The sequence below is a fragment of the Nelumbo lutea genome, chromosome 5 (assembly GCF_056320005.1).
Source record: "Nelumbo lutea isolate HS-2025 chromosome 5, American lotus-T2T, whole genome shotgun sequence".
Taxonomy (NCBI): domain Eukaryota; kingdom Viridiplantae; phylum Streptophyta; class Magnoliopsida; order Proteales; family Nelumbonaceae; genus Nelumbo; species Nelumbo lutea.
In genome coordinates this window covers 67,571,983-67,597,667 of record NC_142688.1, presented here as the reverse complement: position 1 = coordinate 67,597,667, position 25,685 = coordinate 67,571,983, and the positions used below count along the sequence as shown (strand labels likewise).

At 39.2% G+C, this 25,685-nt stretch overlaps 2 protein-coding genes and 1 non-coding gene across 4 annotated transcripts in view; 1 reads left to right on the top strand and 2 right to left on the bottom strand.

Moving 5' to 3' along the window:
* Positions 1-1,822: 1,822 nt before the first annotated feature.
* The window catches only part of LOC148852778 (uncharacterized), a 46,246-nt gene continuing 22,383 nt past the window's right edge, over positions 1,823-25,685 (bottom strand). Inside the window, exons 1-2 of one of the 2 annotated variants that reach the window (XM_088943037.1) lie at positions 14,796-16,560; positions 1,823-4,773 (exon numbers count right to left, since the gene is read on the bottom strand). In XM_088943037.1, the coding sequence (XP_088799163.1) occupies positions 2,376-4,067 (1,692 nt within the window). In that variant the 5' untranslated portion in view covers positions 4,068-4,773; positions 14,796-16,560 and the 3' untranslated portion in view covers positions 1,823-2,375. Of the gene's footprint in view, positions 4,774-14,795; positions 16,561-25,685 lie in introns of those variants that run through there. The other variant, XM_088943038.1, reaches the window with a different exon arrangement.
* LOC148852780 (uncharacterized) lies at positions 22,019-23,353 on the bottom strand. The gene has a single exon (XM_088943039.1). The coding sequence runs from the start codon at positions 23,351-23,353 to the stop codon at positions 22,019-22,021; it is 1,335 nt and encodes a 444-aa protein (XP_088799165.1).
* Positions 23,613-23,722, top strand: LOC148852779 (small nucleolar RNA R71). Its single transcript, XR_016100096.1, has one exon. It is a non-coding gene; the product is annotated as a small nucleolar RNA R71 (small nucleolar RNA).

Below are 25,685 nucleotides of genomic sequence, written 5' to 3'. Positions count from 1 at the left end.
TAAGGTTCTAGAGAGTGGTTTTTTTTGGCCTACATTATTTCTAGACTCTAGAGGGTTTGTTGCTAGATGTGATCGCTGCCAGTGAGTAGAAAATATCTCTAAGAGAAATGAGATGCCATTGACTTCTATTCAGGAGATTGAACTTTTTGATGTGTCGGGAGTTGACTTCATGGGCCCTTTTCCATCCTCACATGGGAACTGCTACATTTTGGTGGGAGTGGATTATGTCTCCAAGTGGGTTGAAACAGTTGCATCCCCCACCAATGATGCTAGGGTAGTGATTAAGTTCTTGAAGAAGCTTTTCTTGAGGTTTGGAGTTCCTAGAGCTATCATTAGTGATGAGGGATCCCACTTTTGCAACAAACAGTTTGATTCTCTCCTCGAGAAATATAATGTCTATCATAGGGTTGCTACACCCTATCATCCCCAGACTAGTGGGCAAGTCAAGGTATCTAATAGGGAACTTAAGAAGATTTTGGGGAAGACTGTCAATGGGTCAAGGAAAGACTGGGCTGTGAAACTTGATGATGCTTTATGGGCGTATTGGACTGCTTACAAAACCCTTATTGGTATGTCCCCTTATAGGTTGATTTATGGCAAGGTGTCACCTTCCTGTCGAGTTGGAACACTGGGCCTTTTGGGCAATTAAGGTACTGAACTTCGATATGAAGACTATAGGTGAAAAGAGAATGTTACAGCTTACTGAGTTAGATGAGATTAAATTGCAGGCATATGAGAATGCCAGGCTATACAAGGAGAAGACAGAGATGGCATGTTGTGCATATTGTTCGGAAGGACTTCCAGGTAGGTAATTTGGTTTTGTTGTTTAACTCTTGTTTGAAATTGTTTCTAGGAAAGCTGAAGTCGAGATGGAGTGGACTATTCACAGTCACTCAGACATTTTCTCATGGTGCTCTTGAATTGGAAAACTCGAAAGAGAGCGCTTTAAGGTGAATGGTCACCATTGCAAGCCATACTTTTAGGGTGAAGTGCTTAGAGAAAGGGAGATAGTGTCCCTTATTGAGCTTGTTTGATACTGCCATGCAGGGGAGTTTCCATTGGCAAAAAGGTACCTGAGAGCAGAATGGTTAGTATAAATTATTACCTTAGAGCCAAGCAGATTTGATCTGAATTTGTCCACTGCAAACACCACTGCTAACATCTCTTTCTCAATGGTTGTGTAATTGAGTTGGGCATCTACCAAAGTTCTGCTTGCATAGTACACAACATGCATCTTCTTATCCTTCCTTTTCCCTAGCACAACTCCAATAGCTTGATCACTGGCATCACACATAATCTCAAAAGGCAAAGACCAGTCTGGTGGTGAGATGATTGGTGCAGATACTAAAGCTGATTTTAACCTGTGAAAAACACTCAAACATGCATCATCAAACTCAAAAGGGACATCTTTAATCAGCAAATTAGTAAGAGGTTTAGCAATAGATGAGAAATCCTTAATAAATCGCCTATAAAAGCCAACATAGCCAAGAAAACCTCTTACTCCCTTTACCGATGTATGAGGTGGCAACTTTTCAATGATCTTTGTTTTAGTTCTATCAACCTCGATACCTTTGCTAGAAATTTTGTGACCCAAAACTATGCCTTCCTCCACCATAAAGTGCCACTTCTCCCAATTTAGAACAAGGTTGGTCTCCTCCCCCACATCTTTTAAGAACCCTGTCAAGGTTAGCCAAACACAGATCAAATGAATCACTAGAAACAAAAAAGTCATCCATGAATACCTCCATTATGTCTTCAATCATGTCAGAGAAAATGGCCATCATACACCTCTGAAAGGTAGCTGGTGCATTACACAACCCGAAAGGCATTCACCTATAAGCAAAAGTGCCATATGGGCATGTAAAAGTGGTTTTCTCTTGATCCTCTGGAAAAATGAAAATCTGGTTAGATCTAGAATAGCCATCCAGAAAGCAATAATAGGCATGACCTGCAATACTTTCCAACATGTGGTCAATAAAAGGAAGAGGAAAATGATCCTTCCTGGTTGTAGCATTCAACTTACGGTAGTCAATACACACATGCCATCCATCAACTACCCGCTTAGAAATAAACTCACCATCTTCATTTTTCACAACAGTCATACCACTTTTCTTGGGTACACACTGAACAGGACTGACCCAAGAACTATTAGAAATTGCATAGATAATACCTGCATCAAGGAGCTTAACAATCTCTTTCTTCAGCACTTCCTTCATGTGCGGGTTCAATCTTCTTTGCTTCTCAGCTGTGGCATGAAATCCATCCTCCATGTGAATTTTGTGCATCACAATAGAATGGCTAATACTCTTTATGTCAGAAATTTTCCAACCTAAAGCCTTAATCCTACGCCTTGCCACATTTAACACTTTTTGTTCCTACTTATTCGATAGTTTGTTTGAGATAATAATTGGCAAGGTATTATCATCTCGCAAGAAGGCATACCTCAAATGTGATGGTAAAAGTTTCAAGTCAAGCTTAGGTGGCTGCTCAATAGAAGGAGGAGTGGGGTTAGCACTTCTTACTAGTAATTTAGGTTTAACAAAAGGTTCAATGTCACAAGCATTGCCATCTGTTGCATCAACTTCAAAGTCTTGTTCTACCTCACTAACTTGACATACTTCTTTCACACATGAATTGATCACATCAATTCTCATAAAAAGTTCTTCCTCCATAGGATGCTTCATAGCCTTGGACATGTTAAACTCCACTTTGTCATCACCAATTAGAAGGGTCAGTTTCTCTTCATACACGTCAACCAAAGCTTTCCCTGTGTTTAGAAATGGTCTGCCAAGGATCAAGGTGCAATCACGATCCTCCTCAAAATCTAGCACAACAAAGTCCACAGGAAATAAGAACTTCTCCACTTTCACAAGTACATCCTCAACCACGCCATGAGGTTTCTTGATGAAATGATCTGCTAGCTGCAAAGTCATCAAGGTCGGTTTCTTTTCTCCAAGACCAAGTTTCTTGAAAATAGACAAAGGCATCAAATTAATGCTAGCACCTAAATCACATAAACACTTAGGAAATTCAATGCTACCAACAACACATGGAATTGTAAAACTCCCTAGGTCTTTCAATTTGGCAGGCATCTTGTTGGTAATGATTGAACTGCACTTTTCAGTCAATGATACAGTTTGGTCATCCTCCCATCTCCTCTTATTAGTGATGATCTCCTTCAAAAATTTAGCATATTGAGGCATTTGGGCAAGAGCCTCAGTAAAAGGAATACTGATTTGTAGCTTCTTAAAAATATCCAAAACTTTGGAAAATTGTTGTTCAGTATGCTGCTTCTTCAGTCTTTGAGGAAAAGGGATTCGTGTGACATGGGGTGAAGGTTGGGCATTAGAGTGATTCTCCTTGTCACCTTGGTTCTCCTCTGACTTATCACCGATTTCTTCATCATAGATTTCAGCATTGGTTGATGAAGTACTCTCAACATCTATACCCGTTCTCTTACTTTTCACATCTTTCTTTGGCTCCAACACTTTCCCACTCGTTAGTGAAATTGCTTTGAGCTGCTCCCTTGGATTAGTCTCAGTGTTGCTTGATAAATTACATTGGTTCCTAGCCGAAATAGCATTGGCTAGTTGGCCTATCTGCACCTCCAAGTTGTGAATTGAAGATGAATGGTTCTTTTCAATTTGATCAAATTTAGCTTCCATCCTTCTCTGGGCCTCATCCTGGCTGCTCATCTTGCTACTCATCATGTCCATGAATTTATCCAGCTTGGCTTCAAAAAGAAGCTGATCTATCCTGCTAAGGATGTGGCTAGAATCCTGGTGCTCCTTGCTGTCTATGCATGTTGTTGTTTTGGAAACTGGAACTACCAGCGTTGTTGGTATTGCTACTCCATGAAAAATTGGGGTGATTTCTCCACCCTGGGTTATATGTGTTGGAGTACGGGTTGTTGACCTGCCTTCCTTGGAATTGGTTCCCCATAAAATTGCATTGCTCCATAAAATTTCCATTTGCAAAATTAAAATTTCCAACGCAACAGTTAGAACTAACATGACATATACCATTACATTACTCACAGATTGGTTGAATAGTATTGTTGATGGCATTGGCTTGCATGTTCATGGTGCCCAATTGTTTGATTAAAATTGAAGTTTGAGCCTGCAAGGATGCTATGGAGTCTGCTTCTAATTTCCTCCCTGTCTCAGTGGATTTAGCCACTCGGTTGGCCACAAACATTTATTAGCTGCCATTTCCTCTAAAAGATCAAAAGCAGCATCTATAGTTTTCCTCATCAAGGAACCTCCTGCAATAGTATCAATAGTACCTCTACTAGTGCAAGTGGTTCCATTGTAGAAAGTCTGAATCAAAAGTCCCTTAGGTAAGCCATGGTGAAGGCAGCTTCTCTGCAAATCCTTAAATCTTTCCAAGCCTTGTACAATGATTCATTCTCAAATTGCTAAAAAGTAGTGATGTCTTTGATGATCTATGCGGTTTTAGCTGGGGGAAAATAATTAGCCAAGAAAGCCTGTGCCAGCTGTGCCCATGTGGTTATGGAATTTGATGGTAGAGAATTTAACCACGCTTTAGCTTTAACCTTCAAGGTGCACCATGCAGCCCAAGCATAGCAAAATCTCTAAGAGTTCTCTCATTATCATGTCGATCTGCATGGTTACCTCCATTATCCTCCGCCACCTCTGAAAACCTTCCTTGCTGAGCTTTCCTGTTTTCTCTAACAAACTTCTCGATTTCAGGTCTGAAAGGAAGAAGCTCGGGTTGTGAACTTCAAGTTCTTTGCATACGCAGAAACACTACCTAAACAAAGAATGCAAACAAACAAAGTTAGCAAAAACTAATAAAGAACTACACTTTAAATCAAGAGAAACTAAATTAATTATGCAAACAAACTAATGATGGAAGGCCTTTAGAGAGTTCATCACATGAATCTCCCTATCACTTGCACCCATATTTCAGGAGAGAACAACATTATTACGCCCTAGTTTAATTTAAGTTAAACCAAAGTAGCTCCCACTGACTTTCATAAAGCTAGATTTTGATGGGCCCTAAATGGCTAGGGTTAGCAAAAACTAATAAAGAACTGTGCTTTAAATCAAGAAAAACTAAATTAATTATGGGGTTAAATAAAATTCTTTCCCCGAAAATGGTGCCAAAACTTGATCGCTATCCGCAAGAGTACGGAGTCGTGCAACTAATATAGTAAGGAATATAGAATCGTTCCCACGAGGAATGAATTATTTAGCCACCTATTAATTTCTTCTCAAATTGTTTAAAGCAATAAGCAATTTGGGTTTGCGATTTAAGGAATTTAAAATAGCACTACTGATTAAGGAAATTAAATGACAAAAACCAATAATTTGAACAAAATCAATAAAAAAGTTGCTAGGGATTAATCCTATCACGATCAACAAGATTCAATATCAATAAAATCTCTTGAGGGTTGTTCAATTAAATGGAATTACAATCAATGAATTGTCATTCTTTCAATCGAAATCCTCTTTGCAAAAACATAAGTTATTAATACACCTACAAGGAAATCCTACCAACAAATGATATCTCTACCTAATTATTGGTCAAATAAGGGTTATTAGTTCCACCTCAATTATCATCTCTCAATGAATAATCTTGATTAAAGAATGAATCATTGGCGATCAATCAATAATAAGTAATAAGCACAAATAACACAATATAACAAGAACTTCATCGATTTTATTAATGAATGAAAATCAATGCATGATCAAGTATTAATCCCTAGCAATAGAAACTTAGCCCCTCATGATGTAATTAAGAACAAGCAACATCCCAATATCAAGAGTAAACATGATATTACAAGAGAAAAAGAAAGTATCTTGCAACCGATATCTCAATCTTGGCTCAAGAATCTTCAATCTTGTCTTCGCCCTTGTTTTCTTGTGTTTTCCTTTTTTCTCTTCTCTTTGAATTGAGTGTGCTTTGTCCAAAAATCCCCTCCTCTCTTCTTCTCATTTGTTTTCGTTAAGGGTATGAACCCAAATTCTTTCTTTTTCTTTTCTTTTTATACCTTTTCTCTTCAGCCTCCCTTCCTTCTCTAAAGCTAGCCGCCTTTGGAGCCTCCACTAGGCTACAGACTAGGCTGTTGTTCTTAGTGGGCCAAACTGCAGTTGGGTTGTTCTCCTTGATGGGCCGAACTGCTGTTCGGCCATATGGTTTCGGTTGGGCTACAGCTACGTGTGGAGCTTTGCACTGTAGTCCCTGATCCTTATCAGCTTATCCCAAATTGGCCCAAAACTTTCATCTTTGATGATTAGTTACCTGAAAAGTGACAAAACATCCGAATGCATTAAATTCTCATAAATACCCAAATTAACCATAGAATCTCAACAATTAAGCCTAAAAACACCCCAAATTCTTATGAATAACTTAAGCTTATCATTTCTAGATCCAAATCTCTAGTTGGATCTTGACTCTCTGAGTGGATAGGGACAATCCCTTATCCTATCTACTGATCTAAATCCTAGAACCGCCCCTCTTTAATTAATCATATTAAACTAGTTCGAATTGGGCTTTAGGCCCATTAAGTCCATGTGCTCACTTTTCCTCCAAACTGTTGCCCAGTTGGGAATCCTTGTATGGTGTGGGACCCAAACATTGATCTACACATCAGCCACATGGGTTTAACCCAGCCTCTGTTATAAGGCCTAGCCAAATTCACTGTAGGAGACAGTGAACCCCTAAGTCCATCACCATGGGCTCTTAATGGGCCCAACATTTACACTAAATGGTCCCTTGGTCAAGCCACCTTATAAAAACCCAAGGACTGTGGGCAGATGCAAGATTAGCCCATCAGGTATTACCTTCAATGGTCTTATACTTAACCTTTCAGCCCATAATGATCAAACACTACCCAACAAGAGAGGACCTCTCCCTCGACTGCAAGGTACAGTGCTACATTTTTTACTCACATGGATCCCGGGAATTAAAACCTTTTTGCAAACATTTTGAAACCATAATATATATATATATATATAATATATATATATATATAAAATATATATATATATATAAAATATATATATATATATGTATATCTCTATATAAATATATTTTGCAAAAAAAAATTCAACGGTTGAAATCAACTACTAGTAGTTTTGGTTTCCATCAAAGAGAGTGCAGTTTTAATAGATTAAAACTGGGTTTTATAGATATGGACTGAATTGCATCTTGCAATTAACCATCAATCCCTTGGCCCATATAGAAAATTTTAGGGCTGAGAACAGCCCCCATCGAACCATAAATTCAGTCCAACTAGTTTGGTCCAATCTAGTTTGAATGGGTCTAGGATTCGATGTTTAATTCAAGATTCAATTCAAGAAGATGATTTGAAATTAAATTATTGATGCAAGATAGTCAAGAATCAGTAGGAGGGCTATTCATAAGACTGCTACCCTGCAAAACAAAGATTAGATCGTAGTATGCAGTTTCCAAAACTGCAAATCGCAGATGGATGAACCCAAATTTGCAAAAATTTCTCCTCTGCATTTTCTGCTTCATCGTCGAATGAAATAAAATAGAAAACCTATTTTTCAATTAATATTACATCAGATTTAAATTCCTATACATTCTGTCTAAAAATTAAAAATAATTAATTACAGACCAAGAATGAATAGAACAGCAGGTGCGCAGATTTATTGCGCCATTAAAGAATTCGATCTCTACCATACAAATAGCCCAAAAATCAAGAAAAATATATAGAACAGTTCTAAACACTCATCACATTTATAACGATTTAATTTTAGATCAATCGCCCAAAAACTAGGAACCAGTTTCCTAGAAAAATGTTAACTACGCAAATCGGGTAGAACGCCTTCTGCCCATTTGTGTAGATCTAGATCTAAACCTAGCTTTGATACCAATGAAGGGATGAGAGGTCCATCATATGGATGGCCAAACCCTGCAGGAAGGTTGGGCAAATTTTCAAAAATTTCTCTCTCCCATGTTGAAATCGAATTCCCTATTTTAGAAAACTACATTTTCAAGGATCAATCTTGAAACCAAACCGGACTAGATCTGAAACCAAAAGGGAGGAGAGAGATATACCTGATATAGAGTAATAACAGTAACCCCCAACAAAGGTGTTCACGTCCAAGGAGAAGACCAAAGACTACTTCCACTGAAGATGACATGGTGTGAGGTGAAGCAGAATCATTAGGACGACTCTTCAGCAAGAACCGAACTCTTCAACAAGAATATGATGGAGGGCTGGTGAGCACAAGTTCAGATTGCCTCTTCTAGCAAAAGGCAATATCAAGAACCTTTCTTGATCATTCCCACTGGTGGAGATCAAACTGGGTAGGGGTGGCAAGAGCAGGAAAGAAAAGACCAAGAACAGTTAAACTGTATTGTCTCTCTCTATAATCTACGAACTATAAGTTAAGTTTGGAGGTCTGCTCTCCTTATTTATAGCCTTAAAAGAGAGGTTCTCTTAATCTCATTAGGAGTTTCCTAATCCAAATAATTTATTTGGATCTGGACTCTCTTTAAGAGATAAGGATAATCCCTTATCTTATCTACAGATAAAGATCAGCCTTCCTAATCAAATTAGGAGTTTCTTGATCCAAATCTTTGTTTGGATCTGGACTCTTTGAGTGGATAGGGATAATACCTTATCCTATCAGCTGATCCAAATCCTAGAACCACCCCTTATTTAATTAATCTTATTAAGCCAGTTCGAATTAGGCTTTAGGCCCATTAAGTCTATGTGCTCACTTAACCTCCTAATCTGCTGCCCAGTTGGCTATCATTGTATGGCATGGGACCCAAACCTTGATCTACACATCAGCCACATGGGTTCAGCCCAGCCTTTGTTACAAGGCCTGGGCAAATTCATTGTAGGAGACAGTGAACCCCTGAGTCTATCACCATGGGCTCTTAATGGGCCCAATATTTACACTAAATGGTCTTTGGGTCCAGGCACCTTATGAAAACCCAAGGACTGTGGGCAGATGCAAGATTAGCCCATCAGTATCCTCAATGGTCTTACACTTAACCTCTCAGCCTATAATGATCAAACACTACCCGACGAGAGAGGACCTCTCCCTCGGCTGCAAGGAACAGTGTAGCACTCTCTACTCACATGGATCCTAGGAATTAAAACCTTTTTGCAAACATTTTGAAACCATAATATATATATGTATATCTTTATTTAAATATATTTTGCAAAAACAAATTTCTACGGTTGAAATCAACTGTCGACAGTTTAGGTTTCCATTATAGAGAGTGCATCCCCAATCATTCACTTTGTCCAACAAAGGGGCTGATCCTGTCACTATGATCACCCACTCAGATGAATTCTCAAACTGTCCCAACAAACCCAAGTTTTGACCCCCTCTAAATATCACACTGATTGATATATCAAAGATAGCCCAATCTGACATCTAGTGCAGTATCATAATCGAGTCTAGGGGTCACATATAACATTTTTGTTTTGTCCATCTATCTTCAAGGTCCAGGGCAATACTGGAATTTTGGTCCGGTTTAGGATTTCAAGAGAATCCACACTGCATGTACCTCAGGTCTCACCTGACAGCTGAGACAAGCCACCCTAACCAACTTGGCGGCACATCAGTGTTAGCATTGGCAAGATAAGTCTCTCCAGATCTATCCAACGGCTGTGAAGATTCTAAACTAGCACGAGTCTCATAAGTGTCCAGTTTAAGGGTATTACACAGAAACACACCACATTGACTTGAATCAATTATGTACTTTATTCATTTACAATAAATGTCAAAAAGGTACATCAATCAGATTGGAGCTAAAGGGCATAACTATCTAACATCTGAGTGCACCTAGAGTTGATAGGGCCTTGTTTCCACTGAATCTGATTGTACCTGGGATTGCTAGGGCCTTCCTAGGGTTGCTAGGGAATCTGAATGCGCTTGGGGTTACCTGGGCCTTCCTGGGGTTGTTAGAGAATTTGAGTGCACCTAGGGTTGTCAAGGCTATCCTGGGGTTGCCAGGGAACCTGAGTGCTATCTTGGGGTTGCCAGGAGATAAGAGAGCGCACCTGGGGTTGCTAGGGCCTTCTTGGGGTTACCGGGGAATAAGAGTGCAATCTTGGGGTTGCCAAGAGATAGGAGTATATGAGATAATATTCAAGGGTGAGTACACAAGTTATACTGATTAAAGCATTGTAACAACAAATAGTTATCAGTTGATTTTATACATGGACACATCAGGGTTTTATCGCTAGAATTGAGAAGAAGTAAACTTTATCGCAAGGCATGAACTATTAACATATGCATCAAGAATTCATTGTATTTATTTATAAGCAAAGTACAATCTCATAAGAATGCTTAGTAAAATAGAAAACTTGTATAATATCTTTGATACATTTATCTTTAAAGCAAATACATGAGATAGTGGAATTACATCTTGTACAATAGTACTCAAAGTAATACTTTAACTAGTAGCCATTTATTGTTTCATCTTGCTCTCCTATATATATAGATTTTAACACAGAATAGCTAGATGAGTGAGTGTCTTTGATCATATATGAGCCTTCCCATGTTGGAGCAAATTTTCTAGTGGACTTGCACTGTCTAACGTTCAATGCTGTCTTGAGTACCTTGTCTCCTTCTCTGAAATTCCTGGGTCTCAGTAATCTATTAAAATTTGTAGCTAGAGCTTGTTTATATTTAATCTGTCTTTACAATGCTTTTTCCCTGCTTTCATCTATACCCTCTAGTTTTTCTGTAAGGAGTTGATCCATGTCTTCTGGCCTAATCCTTTTTCTAATCGCAAAGGCTACACGATCAGACACCACCCGTATCTCTACCGGCATCACTGCTTCTTGGTTGAACACTAGTGAATAAGGTGTCACCTGTGTGCTTTTTATAATGGTGGTGTGATAAGCCCATAGGGTTTCAAATAGCTTTTCTGATCAATCTTTTTGATTATCAGCCATCATTTTGCTCAGCATTCTTAGTAAGGTCTTATTGGTGGCTTCTGCTTTGCCATTTCCTTGTGGGTAGTAAATCGTTGACATTCCTAATCTTGCACTATACTATCCTAAAAGGTCATGGGCTTCCTGATTCTTAATAGATAAGTTGTTGTCTATCAAAATCCTCATCGGGACTCCAAATTGGTGGACTACTTGTTGCCTAAGGAAGTTGGCTATGTTCTCTACACAAATCCTTCACAAGGGTATAACCCCTGCCCACATGGTGAAGTAATCTGTGGCCATTATAATGAAATAGTATCTTCTAGAGGGGGATGTATTTTTCCTATGAGATCTATTCCCTAGGTGTGGAAGGGCCAAGGCGTGATGATAGGTTGAAGGCTATTGGTAGGTTTATGTATCCTTTCGGCATGGATCTGGCACTTGTAACATCTATGCACATGTTTTTGACTGTCCTTCTGAAGGGATAGGATATCCATCACATGGATGCCCAAAGATTGCAGAATAAGGGGGCGAATTTCAAAAATTTTTCTCTCCCTCCAACTGGGAATCACATTCCCTATTTAGAAAATCATATTTTCAAGGATAATTATTGAACCATAAACTGAACCAAAAGGAGTAGGAAGGGATTATACCTGATACGGAGAAACAGTATCACCCAATGGAGTTGTTCACACCCAAGGAAGAATCCAAAATCTGGCTACTTCTAGTATTTCTTCAATTTCTTTGTTGGCCAGGCATCACAAAGGTTTTCTTGTATGGGACTTTTTGTATAATACTCCTTCCTGAAGATAGAACCATTTAGCTTTGGATAGGAGTATCCTTCTCAATGTTGGGTCTATTGGTAGTGTGTTGTCTTTTATGTAGCTTATGTACATACTCCTCCAATCCTTATTGCCTACCATGAGGCATCGTATCCCATCCACCTCTAGGATACACTTTTTAACACTAACGTTGTATTTTGGCAGAGTCTAATTTCGCCGTAGGATAGTAGTACCCCAACCTTTGCAATTTTCTGTATAGGGTACTAGTGATTTCTCCACATAGACCTTGTGGGTCTCATTTAGGATTGCCTCTACTTCTCTCTTCCTAAGCATCTTGTTCTCACCCTGCCTTCCTATCTATGGTATAGCACCCCATTCACTAGTTGAAACCTCAAAAGCACTTTGCTATCCTATGTCCCCACTATCAGGCTGCTTAATTTCTAGATTATTTCGTACCTCCAGTCATCCGACATGATTTTATCCTCCTTTTCTACCCAGTCTTCTAATGTGATGGTTGATGGCTTGGCAAGTGTATGGATAGTAATTTTAATTGGATCTTTGCTAGACTGAAGTTTTGATCCCAGGGTAGCTAGTGCGTCGGCCAACTTGTTTTTGGCTCTATTTTGGTGTTCAAAGTCTACATTCGGGTCATGGATTAGCCTCTGGATCAAGGTCCTATATGGTAGGATTATCAACTCTTTTACCACAGTGCTTCCATCAAGCTGGCCTATTACTAATTTGGAATCACTGGTCACTTTAATATCCTTGGCTCTAGACTCTATTGCTTTGATCAAAACCAAAACTAAGGCTTCGTATTCAGCTATGTTGTGGGAACAGGGGAACTGGAGTTTGAAGGAGTAAGCAGAAGTTTGACCGTCGAGTGAAGTTAAGGTGACTCCAGCACCGACTGAAGTACTAGTACTACTTCCGTCAAAAGTCAAGAACCACTCTCTTCCTTCGGCTACTATGATCATGGATATGACTCCAGGAATTTCTTCTGATATGGTAAAGTCACCATTGGAGGGAAAGTCGGCCAAGAGGTCTATTGCTACCTAACATTTAATGGCCCTAGGTTGGCTATACTCTATCATGTACTCACTCAACCACATCATCCATTTGACAAGTCTACCAGAAGAAGGAGGTCTGTTAATAAAGAACCTGATTGGCTCATTTAATGTGATGAGTCTCACCTTTTGATCTAGGATGTAATGCCTGAATTTTTGTATGGCAAAGACCAGTGCGAGGCATTGCTGCTCCATGTGAGAGTAATTCTTCTCAATTGGTTTAAGGGTCCTACTGGCGTAGTATATCAGACATTCTATTCCTTTGCCATCTTCCTATGCCAAAATACATCCTATTGTCTCCAAACCCAATTCGATGTATATCCTAAATTCATGACCTTCCTTGGGTGGCGGCATGGTTGGGGCCTTAGCAAAGGTAACCTTCAACTGTTTAAAAGTCTATTGGTGCTCAATTGTCCACCTGAATTCTACAAACTTCTTAACTAGCTTCATTAATGGCATCACCGCATGTGCAAGACTAGGGATGAACCTCCTAAGGTAGGAGATTTTCCTAGGAAGGTTTTTAATTAGGACTCACTAACTGGAGATGGGAGACCTAGGACTGCTTTCACCTTACTCTCATCTGGGTGTATCCCCCTTTGGTCCACTTTGTATCCCAAAAATTTTCCAGATTCCACTCCGAATGCGCACTTCAATGGATTAAGCCTCAAATTAAAAGCTCTGCACCGACTGAACACTTTTCTCAGCACATCAGGATGGTCTTCCCGCCTCTTTGATTTGACCACTGTATCGTCCACATAGCATTCAATTTCCTTGTGTAACATGTCATGGAAGACACTTGTCATGGCCCTCTGATATGTGGTCCCAGCATTCTCTAAGCCAAAGGGCATCATCTTGTAGTGGCATCCTAATGGCCATGTGAGGTGCATCTGTAGGGTCCATGAAGATTTGGTTGTACCCACTGTAAGCATCTAGGAAGGAGAAAAGTTTATTGCCTGTTGTCAGGTCTATCTGCACCTTCATGTTTGGTAGGGGAAACTCATCCTTAGGGCAGGCCTTATTTAGGTCTCTAAAGTTGACACAACACATGCGATAAGGTTGGGATAGGTTAGTTTCTGATGATGTGCTAACACTAGGTAACTAAGCTAGAAACACTAACCTGAGTTACTCATTCTTCTTCTTCAATGGTACTATATTGGCCAGTCACTGAGTTTGTGCTATGGGTTTGATGAACCCTACTTTCAAGAGTCGCTCAACTTCCACTTTAATCTTCAAAGCCACTTCCAATTTAAAGATCCTTTGTGGTTGCTTTATTGGCCTAAACTTGGGATCTATACATAGTGAATACCTGACGAGGTCCAGGTCTAGGCCTAGCATCTAGTCATACAACCAGGTGAAAACATCTTGAAATTCTGTGAAAGTACATACATATTAGAATCTTTTAATAGGTCTCAGTGATTTGCGACAAAGAAAGGTCTTTACCTTTCAGCAGTGTGATCAACTTTTCTCTATCTTTGGGTCATAACCTAGTTGATATGTTTAGTAGTTTCTTCACTACTCCTTCTACTGCTAGGTTTATCTCCTCTAAGGGTTCTCCCACCATGTCGATGGAATCTATCATGCACTTGGGAGGTGTTTGAACTTCACCGCAATATTCTAAAGTCTCCTTTCTCAGTTCCTATTGTTGCAAGTGTTACTCAATGTCTTTTTGTGTGTGCTACTAATCATGAGTTGAATACAGTTTATTGTTGTACCTCTAACGTTTGTGATTCATGTTTGGATTGTGATTTATTGTTCAATGATGAAATTACAGCAACATCATTTTGTGGAAATGATCCGACAAAGTATTTCTGGTTGAAACATTACTTAGAGTTTTATTAGAGGAGGAATCATGATTGCATTACTCATGTTATCAGAAGATAGTTTGGTCAAAAAGAAAGAATTCACATATACTTTTTTGGAAACAATTTCATAATAGTGTCTTGCGATAAACTCAATATAGCATACCTTACATTTTGCTTATGGGGACAGCTTGATGATCAAACTCTAGAATAAGATAAAGTAAATCATAATTTGAACTCAAAAACCAACTCATACCTTAGGAATGGCCTTCTTACTTGCCGGTGGATCCTCACCTTCATAGTCTGTGATGATGGTGTAATAGTTCTTCTTTTGTCACCTATTACCCGCACGCATCTGGTTCTCCTTTTCTTTTCTGTAGTTGTTGGAGGCTTACTCTGTGCAAGGTAGCTTCGTCCCTTCTACCTTGGCTATCATTGTCTCCCCTTCATTTGCTAGTTTTGTGTAATAGATCATGTCTTGTAGGTGTTTCTTTGACTTACCGAAGGGGACTATGGTAGTCGGGATTCTAATCACATGCCCCTTGTGTTTGGCTTTGATGCACTGGTGATATGTTGATGGAACAAGAGCTAGGTGATGAGACTAAAAAATACCCTATTTTTATCCCCAAATATTCACTCTTTTTCATTATTTTAGCACTTAATTGGACTCATTACTCTTGTATTTCGATTCAGGGCAAGCAAGAAGGCGATTTGAATAAAACAAGGCTAATTGGATGATTTTGCACAATTTTGGCACCATTCAGTAATCTGGGCATAACTCTCTCTATTCCGAACTCCGATTTGGATAATTCAAGATACACTAGAAAGATGAGGGATAGGCCCACAACATTTATGTTTTGGGTTTTGACATATTCGGTACGCATCGAAGATGAAATCGGACCCAAAGTCGGAGTAAGTTCGCAGCAAAGCCCATTTCATAGCTGAAGCCCAATTTGCAAAAGAGCCTTGTAGCAGCCCAAGTTATTCAAGAGCCAAGAGTCCCATTTTCGATTGTAATCTCCAAAAAGAGAGTCTTATCAGATTTTAGTTTTGAATGTAATCCTAGAAAGATAAGATGATTGAGATTAGATCACTAGATAAGAGATAGGATAGGATTAGTTCAAAATAGATCAGGACTTTTTTAATTGAAGTTAATCTCCTAAAAGGAGTTGGAAAACAGCCCTCTCCCTCAGCTATATAAAGGGGGCGGTGGACTAGCTTTAGGCATCAATCAAGCATCAAGCAACTCGATCAATCAAGAAAGATCAGTTCGGCCTTCTGAGAAGCAGAGCATGGAGGATTTGAAAATCATGAGCAGTTAAGCTTTTCTTTTCTGGTTCAAGGGGGAATGTTCGATTGTGTCATCGTGAGGTTCAATATTTAATTCAAGTTCTTGCTTTTTTCAAGTATTCGTTGATTCTTGTGCTTATTCTCTATGGATGTTAATGTTATTTAGTCTAACAAATTAGTTAATATTGATTTTCCTACAGCTATCCATGGTTCGATGATCCATAATTGTCACGAATAGTGGTACAAGTAGCAATTAGGTTAATATGTTTCTGGGTCAATTGTTCATGATAGCCTTTAACCAATGTATTGACATGTTTTAACCTAAATAGAATCAATGGAACAAGATTCGATAATTGTAGCTATCTGATGTGTGGCTCATTGCGACACTAGCAAGTGCACTAGCCGTTCAAGTAATAAAGTAGTGAGTGAAGTATCGTTCCCACGAGGATTTAGAAAACAATTACCAATACTAAATTGAGCACTTCTTATCTGATCAACAAATAAATCAAAACTTTAATGAAAGCTAAAAAATCCTAAATTAAAATCTATCTAAATCATTGGCCCAATTGCCTTCAAATCAGGTTAGAAGAGTAAGCAGTAAATGTCAATCTCAGAATTCAGCAATCTATCAATTTGGATCATTCGAATAAATCATCATTGAGCTTTGGTTTGGTGAAACCCCAAGGTCATGAACAGCCTCTCTCAAGCGCATGTTCATCCTATGCATGAGTGACGGTTCTTCTATCTCTAGTAAGAATTTAATCCCCATGCATGCATTTCTTCAAACACTTCTAAGGCATCAATTCAAGTCTGAATTGATCACCAACTGAATTGTGCAAGTTATCTCTAACCTTGCACTCAATTCAGTTCTTGAATAGTAGATCTGAATTCCTAGAGTCTCTCTCAAGCACTCTAGGAATTCCAAGCTTTAGATCCATTCGGCCAATCTGAAAATTGCAGATCTGAATTCTCTTTCAAGCAATTCAGATCTTGCAATCTCAGATCTGAGAATTCAGATCTGAGTTTTGAAGGTTAGTTGGCCGAATTAATCTACAATAACACCCTTACTCAAGAAACTTCAAGTACAATTCATGACCATTTGAATGAATCAAAAAGAATTAGATTGCTGAACTGAAATTTTACAAGCTGAAATACATCAAGTAAGAATGGAAACAAGGAGAAAGAAGAAAGAAAATATAACAAAGAAACTGAATTCAAATCAAAAGAGAATGAAACTACAAATGATTTATTACAAAAGATCTTTGAATCACAAACCCTCAATTCGAACTCACCTTCTCTTCTAGCTTTCTTGTCTTGAACTTCCTTCAGCCCTTCTTCTTCTTCTTCCTTGCGCCTAGCCTTCTTCTCTTCTCTTCTCTCAAGGTGGCCGAACCTCTAAGAGTGGGAGAGCCTTCCTCTCAAGCAATTGAACACCTCTCCCCCCTCCTAGAGGCCTCCTTATATAGTTTTTCAAGGGGGCTCTTGCCCCCTTCTTGAAGCCTCTAGAATGGGGTGTATTACACCCCTTTCTTGAACTTTCTAGAGCTCTCTTGAAAGCCTCCTAAGGGCTGCTATTTGGGCTGCACTTAGGCTCTCTCTTAGCACATGATAGCTATACATTGAGCTGCTCTTTTGGGCTGAGAATGGGCCTTCCTTGCTGGGCCGAATTCTACTCATAGCTAGGCTTTATTTTCTTGGGTTTTCTCAAGGAATTCACTTGCTCTTCTTGGGCCGAAGTGCTCTCTCTTGCTTCCATGACCGGGCTGGACTGAAATTGGTCTTTTTGAACCTTCTTTTCTTGCCTTTTTCCTTCCTTTTCTTGGATTAATTATCCCTGAACTTATTCTTAGCATTAAGCTAAATTAAGGCAAAAATTAATAAAACCGGCATAAAAATCCATGCTAAAGTCCTCAAAAATTATAGATAAATTGTAAGTTCATCAAATACCCCCACACTTAAGCTTTTGCTTGTCCTCAAGCAAGGACATCAGCCATAAGCTTTTGCTTGTCCTCAAGCAAGGACATCAGCCATAAACTTTTTAAGATAGAAATTCATTCAGTAGTCGGGGGACTTTTGTAAGTGCTCAACTCTTATTCTTGTAAATTACTATTTAAGATATGTATAAGATCCAAGGAAAGGAGATTATGAATTTCATCATAGTCTACCCTTCACTCCTAATTCATATATAAATCAACTCCTTAATTGTCAAGGTTAATAATCAAATTTCACTAAGTTTCACATCTGTAACTAAATCTTAATGAGAGTTCAACTTTAGAGTGCCCCTTTGAACCTCAGCTATCACCACAATTTCTTAATTCTAGGGGTGAGTGCATCTTATGCTCCATCTCACCCTTTTCTTTTCTTTTTTTTTCTTTTTTTTTTTTCGGTGTGAGTGCATTTTATGCTCCATCTCACACACTTTTCTCTCTCTTTTTTTTTTTTTGTGTGAGTGCATCTTATGCTCCATCTCACACTGGTCACTTGCTTGAGGTAGGTAAATAGGACTCATGTTCTAAGCTGCTAGTTTTACTATTCAGCTCAGAATAGCGGAGTCAATTTGGGCTTTTGTCCTTCTTTGCAATTATTGAACCCCAAGAATCAACACTTCAGATGTGCACTAGCTCTCTTGACCAATAACCATGAAATCAAGGGCTTCCATACACATGAAGATAGTTAGGGCTAGTCATGCTGAAAAGCATATTCAGCTCCCCTTTTCTCATGCATATATCAAATTGGGTCATTCACAAGAATAAAAATTTAACAAGTACATCAGTCTCCCTCAACTCATTGAATTCCTTCTTAAAAAAATCATCAAATAAATAGTAATGAACTTGAGGGGTTCCAGTCTTTTTTGGTTATGTCATTGCCTGCATATGTGTGTTGGGGTGCATGGTTTCAGCCCTCATACCCTAGCCTCGGGCTCACTCCCCCACACTTAAGATGAACATTGTCCTCAATGTTTGTATTGTTAGGGGAGCACACTTGCTAGAGTAAACTGAAGAAAAGAAAAGGATGAACTGAGTCCTTAAAGAATTGGAATTTTGAGAAAAAGATCTTTATTTTACTAACTAATATTCTAAATAGATAAATGACAAAAAGATTCCTTAACCTGTTCATGAGCAAGCATAAAAGATTATTGGTTATCAAGATAAATAGTGGATGGAGGGGGTACAGTACCGCCCATTAAATATGGTTTCAGGCGCTGACCATTTACTTTAAACGTGCCCTGAACCGGGTGGGTGAGTTCTATAGCCCCATGGGGAAAAACCTGTGAAATGGTAAAGGGTCCAGACCACCTGGATCTCAGCTTACCTGGAAACAAGCGGAGACGAGAATTATATAACAATACCTGTTGGCCTACATAAAAGTCCCGTCTCAGCAAGTTCTTATCATGCCAGTTTTTTATTCTTTCTTTATAAACTTTGGCATTCTCATAGGTGGTAAGTCTGAATTCATCCAATTCATTCAATTTCAACCGCCTTTTAGCCCTTGTGGCCTGAATGTCAAAATTTAAGAATTTAAAAGCCCAATAGGCCTTGTGTTCTAATTCAACTGGTAAATGGCATGCTTTACCAAAGACCAATCTGTAAGGGGACATGCCAATGGGTGTCTTAAATGCAGTTTTGTATGCCCATAATGCATCATCTAATTTGATGGACCAATCTTTTCTGGCAGATGCTACGGTCTTTTCCAGAATTCTTTTGAGTTCCCTGTTAGCCAACTCCACTTGGCCGCTGGTTTGAGGGTGATAAGGGGTAGCTAATTTATGTGTAATTCCATATTTCTGCATTAACCTCTCAAATTGGCTATTGCAGAAGTGAGTTCCCCTATCACTAATTATAGCTCGCGGAGTGCCAAATCGGGAGAATAGTTTCTTTAGGAAGTGTACCACCCTTCTTGAGTCATTTGTGGGTAAAGCCATGGCTTCTACCCATTTGGATACATAGTCAACTGCAACGAGGATGTACTTATTCCCAAAAGAATTCGGGAAAGGTCCCATGAAATCTATACCCCAAACATCAAAGATTTCACAGATTAAAATATTGGAAAGGGGCATTTCATTCCGTCGGGAAATGTTTCCCGATCTTTGGCATTTGTCACATGTGGACACATACCTATGGGCATCTTTGAAAAGTGTGGGCCAATAAAAACCTGATTGCAAAACCTTGGCTGCAGTGCGACTAGCTCCAAAATGACCTCCTACTTCTTTATCATGGCAAAATTGGAGTACCGACTCCATCTCCTCCTCGGGGACACATCTCCTTATGATCTGATCTGCACACAATTTATACAAAAAGGGTTCCTCCCACAGATAGTATTTTACATCAGAAAGGAATTTCTTTTTCTGTTGATATGAAAGGTTAGGAGGAAGGACTTGTGCAGCTAGATAATTAGCAAAATCAGCATACCAAGGATATGAGTATTTCTGTATTGAGTACAACTGCTCATCCGGAAATTCTTCTCGAATGTTGCTGGTTATCTCCTCTTTTGAGCTTACCGTGTCCAACCGGGAGAGATGGTCAGCAGCCAGGTTTGCAGCACCCTTCATGTCTCTAATCTCAATGTCAAACTCTTGCAATAAAAGGATCCACCTGATCAGTCTTGGTTTTGAATTTTGCTTGGTAAGCAAGTGCCTTAATGCCGAGTGATCTGTGTAGACAACAACCTTGGATAATATCAGATATGAACGAAACTTATCAAGTGCAAATATTACTGCTAGCAGCTCCTTTTCTGTGGTGGTGTAATTGAGTTGGGGTCCAGTCAAGGTTCTGCTAGCATAGTAAATTGGCTGAAAATGTTTGTTCATTCTTTGTCCTAAAACAGCTCCTATAGCAAAATCACTCGCATCACACATTAATTCAAATGGGAGGGTCCAATCTGGTGCTACCATGATAGGTGCATGGATCAATTTGTCTTTCAAGATGTTGAAAGCATGAAGGCATTCAGTTGAAAATTCAAAAGGCACTTCTTTCTGAAGCAAGGTAGATAATGGCTTGGAAATTTTTGAGAAATCCTTAATAAACCTCCTATAGAATCCGACATGTCCTAAGAAACTTCTCAAAGAACGAACAGATGTTGGGGTTGGCAATTTTTCAATTGCCTCCACCTTGGCCTTGTCGACTTCTATACCTCTTTGAGAGATCTTGTGTCCAAGCACTATGCCTTCTTGCACCATAAAATGACATTTCTCCCAATTCAACACAAGATGTGTTTCTTTACATCTAGTAAGCACCTATTCCAGATTATTCAAACATGCATCAAACGAAGAGCCAAAAACTGAAAAATCATCCATGAAGATCTTAATAAATTTTTCAACCATATCAGAAAATATAGACATCATACATCACTGAAAGGTTGCTGGGGCATTGCATAACCCAAAGGGCATCCTTCGGTATGCAAAGGTTCCATATGGGCAAGTAAAAGTGGTCTTTTCTTGATCTTCTGGTGCAATTGGTATCTGGTTAAACCCTGAATATCCATCCAAGAAACAATAATACTCATGCCCGGCTAACCTCTCCAACATTTGATCCATAAATGGGAGAGGGAAATGGTCATTCTGGGTGGCTTCATTTAATTTTCTATAGTCAATACACACACGCCATCCGGTGACGGTTCTAGTAGGGATGAGTTCATTTTTCTCATTTGGAACAACAGTCATACCCCCTTTCTTGGGCACAACTTGCACAGAGCTTACCCAAGAACTATCAGAAATAGGATAAATGATCTCAGCATCTAACAACTTAATTATTTCAACCTTTACCACTTCTTTCATGTTGGGGTTCAGGCACCTTTGGGGCTGAACGGAAGGCTTGCTGTCCTCTTCCATCAAAATGCTGTGAGTGTAGATTGATGGATTAATGCCTTTGATATCTTCTACCTTCCAAGCTATAGCATTTTTGTGTTCCCGCAGCACTCTTAATAATTTTTCTCTTTGTAAGGGATTCAGCGCTGCGGAAATTATCATGGGGAGATCTGATGGTTCCTCAAGGAAAGCATACTCTAAATGGGATGTAACTGCTTCAGTTCAAGGGTGGGGGGTTCTTGGGGTGATGGCTTACCTGATGGTCCAGGCAATTTTCCTAAGTTCTCTAATTTAAGAAACCCCTTTCCCTTGAATTGAGGCTTATCGTTCAGGTATTCTATCATGAGGTTTATTTTTTCATTTTCTCCTTCTTCAAGTTCTCCCTGCTAGAGGCAGAGTTCAAGAGGATCAGTTATTCTACTTACCTGGAAGCATTCATCAATTGTCAATTCAATGGCATCAATCATAAAACAAGAATCATCACTAGAGGGTGCATGTTTCATAGCATTAGACATTTTAAAAATTATCTCCTCATCTTGTATCCTAAGGCTGAGTTGTCCTTGTTGGACATCAATCATTGCTTTCCCGGTAGCCAGGAAAGGTCTCCCTAGGATAAGCGGGACCTCCACATCTTCTTGCATGTCTATCACAATGAAATCAACTGGAAAAATGAATTTGTCAACTTTAACTAACACATCTTCTATGATCCCCCTAGGATGTCTAATGGATCTATCAGCCAATTGTAATGCCACTCTAGTGGGTTGGGGTTCATTCAACCCCAATTTCTTGAAAATAGAATATGGCATTAAATTGATGCTAGCTCCCAGGTCACATAAAGCTTTTTCAATTTTTAAACTGCCAATGGTACAAAGAATAGTGAAACTCCCTGGATCTTTGAGTTTCTGAGGCAGCTTGTTCAGAAGGATAGCAGAACATTCCTCATTTAATGCAACTGTAGCCACATCTCCCAGTTTCCTTTTGTTTGCCAATAATTCCTTCAAAAACCTTGCATAGTGTGGCATCTGGGCTAAAGCATCAGCAAAAGGAATATTAATATGTAAAATTTTAAATATTTCAAGAAACTTACCAAATTCCTTCTCCAATTTTTGTTGCTTTATCCTGTTAGGGAATGGAACTTGTGGCTGTTGGTGCATCCCTTGTTGTGCTTCTGGTTGTTCTGTCTTCTGTTGTCTGGTCCCAAGGCTTGTTTCTGCCTTGGGTTTAGCCCAATTCTTCTTTTCTACCTCAGGCAACTCTTTTCCACTCCTTAAGGTAATAGCTTGCACCTGCTCTCGTGGATTCACTTCAGTGTTGCTTGGAAGAGTTCCCGGCAGTCTGGAAGAGATTAATTGTGCCAATTGCCCCACTTGGTTTTCCAGGTTTTTGATTGAGGCTTCCTGGTTCTGGAACCTAGTTTCTGCACTTGCTATAAATTTTGTCATCAGTTCCTCCAAATTGGATTTTGGTTCAGGCTGATGATAAGTCTGGTGGAACGGCTTGGAAGTATGCTGATTTGGCCAGGACTGGTTTGAATGTCCCCTCCATCCTGGATGAAAAGTATGGTGACTCTGGTAATCCTGCTGTCTTGATGAATTGCTGACATAGTCAACTTGTTCAGTAGATGGTCTGAACTGATTGCCAACTTGGCAGTCTGTACTGATGTGGCCTCCCCCACACAATTCACAATTAAGAGGCTGCACGTGCATGGCAGCTATCTGCATTTCATCTATTTTCTTACTGGGTGCTCCTATTTGTGTAGATAGTGCTGTATAAGTGTCAACATTATGCAAGCCTTGCTACTTCCTAGTTTGAGTTCTTTCCGAATGCCATTGATAGTTGTTGGCTGCCATTTCCTCAATAAGTGCATGGGCAACCTCAGGAGTTTTATTATTTATGGATCCTCCGGCTGCAACATCTAATATGGTCTTATTTGAGTCAGTAAGACCATTATAGAAAGTCTGCACTTGCAGCCAAATGGGGAGGCCATGGTGAGGAACTCTCCTTAACAGCAGCTCCTTGTATCATTCCCATGACTCATATAAAGATTCCCCCTCTTGCTGGAAAAAAGTAGTGATGTCATTCCTCATTTTAGCAGTTTTAGAAGGGGGAAAATATTTAGAGAGAAAACGGCTGGCCATTTCGTCCCACGTAGCTATTGATCATGCTGGTAATGAATTCAGCCATGCTTTGGCTTTATCCTTCAAAGAAAATGGGAATAACCTCAACCTAATGGCATCATCACTTACCCCATTGTGTTTGAAGGTGTCACAAATTTCTAAAAAATTAGAAATGTGTGCATTGGGATCTTCGTGGGCCAATCCACAGAATTGCACCGTGTTTTGAATCATTTGTATGATGGCAGGTTTGATCTCAAAGTTGTTAGCAGCAATATTGGGCCTGATAATGCTGGAGGCAGCTCCAGTGAGAGTGGGTTTGGCATAGTCCATCATAGTCCTCTGCTCAGCCATTTCTTGAGCTTCTTGAACTTCTTGTCTGACTTGCCTAGCAGCTCTTAAACGGACACGGAGAGTCCGTTCAATCTCCGGGTCGTAAAGGATCTCTTCCAGTTCAGGTCTGCTTGTCATAAACTGTTAAGGTCAAAGCAATAAAAAGGCCAATATTCACAAAAGAAAATAAATAACTAATCCTATCACACTGAAAATGTAAAGTGAATTATTGGAATACAAAAACCTACATCCTATCATGAATAAATGAAGCCGATTATACTAAAAGCAGATTTAAACCAATCATCTTATTCAAGGTTCCTTTATCTACATCCATCGATTGCAACATCTGAATTCAGACCCAATTTAGTTGACTTCAGATCTACAAGTCTTTGGTATTGTTAGTCCAGAGAAATTAACAAATAATAATTCAGATCTGAGCTGTATATCTCATACACACTCATTGGTATACACTGCAATATACATCTACCAAATCTGTGATGCGTTAGGGCTGATATCAGAGTTAGGCTTGGTTTAAGGATTTTAAGCTCTACATTTGAAGCCCAAACCTGTATAGCTTATGCATATCAAACACTTGCTAAGACCTGAAAAATCAGATCTGCAATGTTTGGTATTGTTAACTGCTGCAAGAGATCTAATCCAAACATCAATTCAGATCGGGTGCAAGAGATTTAAAAGATAACAAAACATCAAGTTCAAAGAAATTTCAGATCATGTACTCATACTGCCTCAGATTCTCATTTAATTCAGATCTGATTTTACAATTCATGGCTTAAATTTCATCAATGAGGCAAGTCTGATGCATCAAATGATGCTGTTACTACCCGAATTCACATCAGAATAGAGTGGGTTCAGGTTTGAGTTCAGATGAACTCAAATCTAAACCCACATGCATTCAGATCTGCAACTAGCTGAGCTCAAATCTGAGGTTCAGATCTGAAGGCTTACATATCATTCTTTCAAATATTTTTCATTCCTTGCTACCCTTTGATCCCTGAAGCTAATCTGATATCTCACATTGTGAATGGGGTGCCAAATTCTCATCAGAATTGAGTAGGTTCAGGTTTGAGTTCAGATGAACTCAGATCTGAACCTAGCAGATTTGCAACCAACTGAACTCAGATCTGAACCTAGCAGATTTGCAACCAACTGAACTCAGATCTGAACCTAGCAGATTTGCAACCAACTGAACTCAGATCTGACCCCAAGTCTGAGTTCACATCAAATTTCTTTCATTCTTTGCTACATTTTCAGCCATTAGACAAGTCTGATGTATCAAAATATCAGTCATAATTGAGTAGGTTCAGGTCTGAGTTCAGATGAACTCAGATCTGAACCTAGCAGAATGCAGACCTGCAATTAGCTGAACTCAGATCTGAACCTAGCAGAATGCAGACCTGCAATTAGCTGAACTCAGATCTGAATCTAGCAGATTTGAGTTTCAGATCTGAAATTCAGATTTGAGTTTCAGATCTGAAAGTCAGATTTGATGTTCAGATCTGAAAGCTCTCATGCTATTCTTTTCCTCAAAATAAACACACTTTTTCTCAACCAAATCAGCTCAAAAAAAAAAAAAATCATAGTACAA

What these genes read in the sequence shown, in the direction of transcription:
- LOC148852780 (XM_088943039.1), bottom strand. Translation starts at nt 23,353, where the DNA reads ATGCAGATAGCTGCCATGCACGTGCAGCCTCTTAATTGTGAATTGTGT.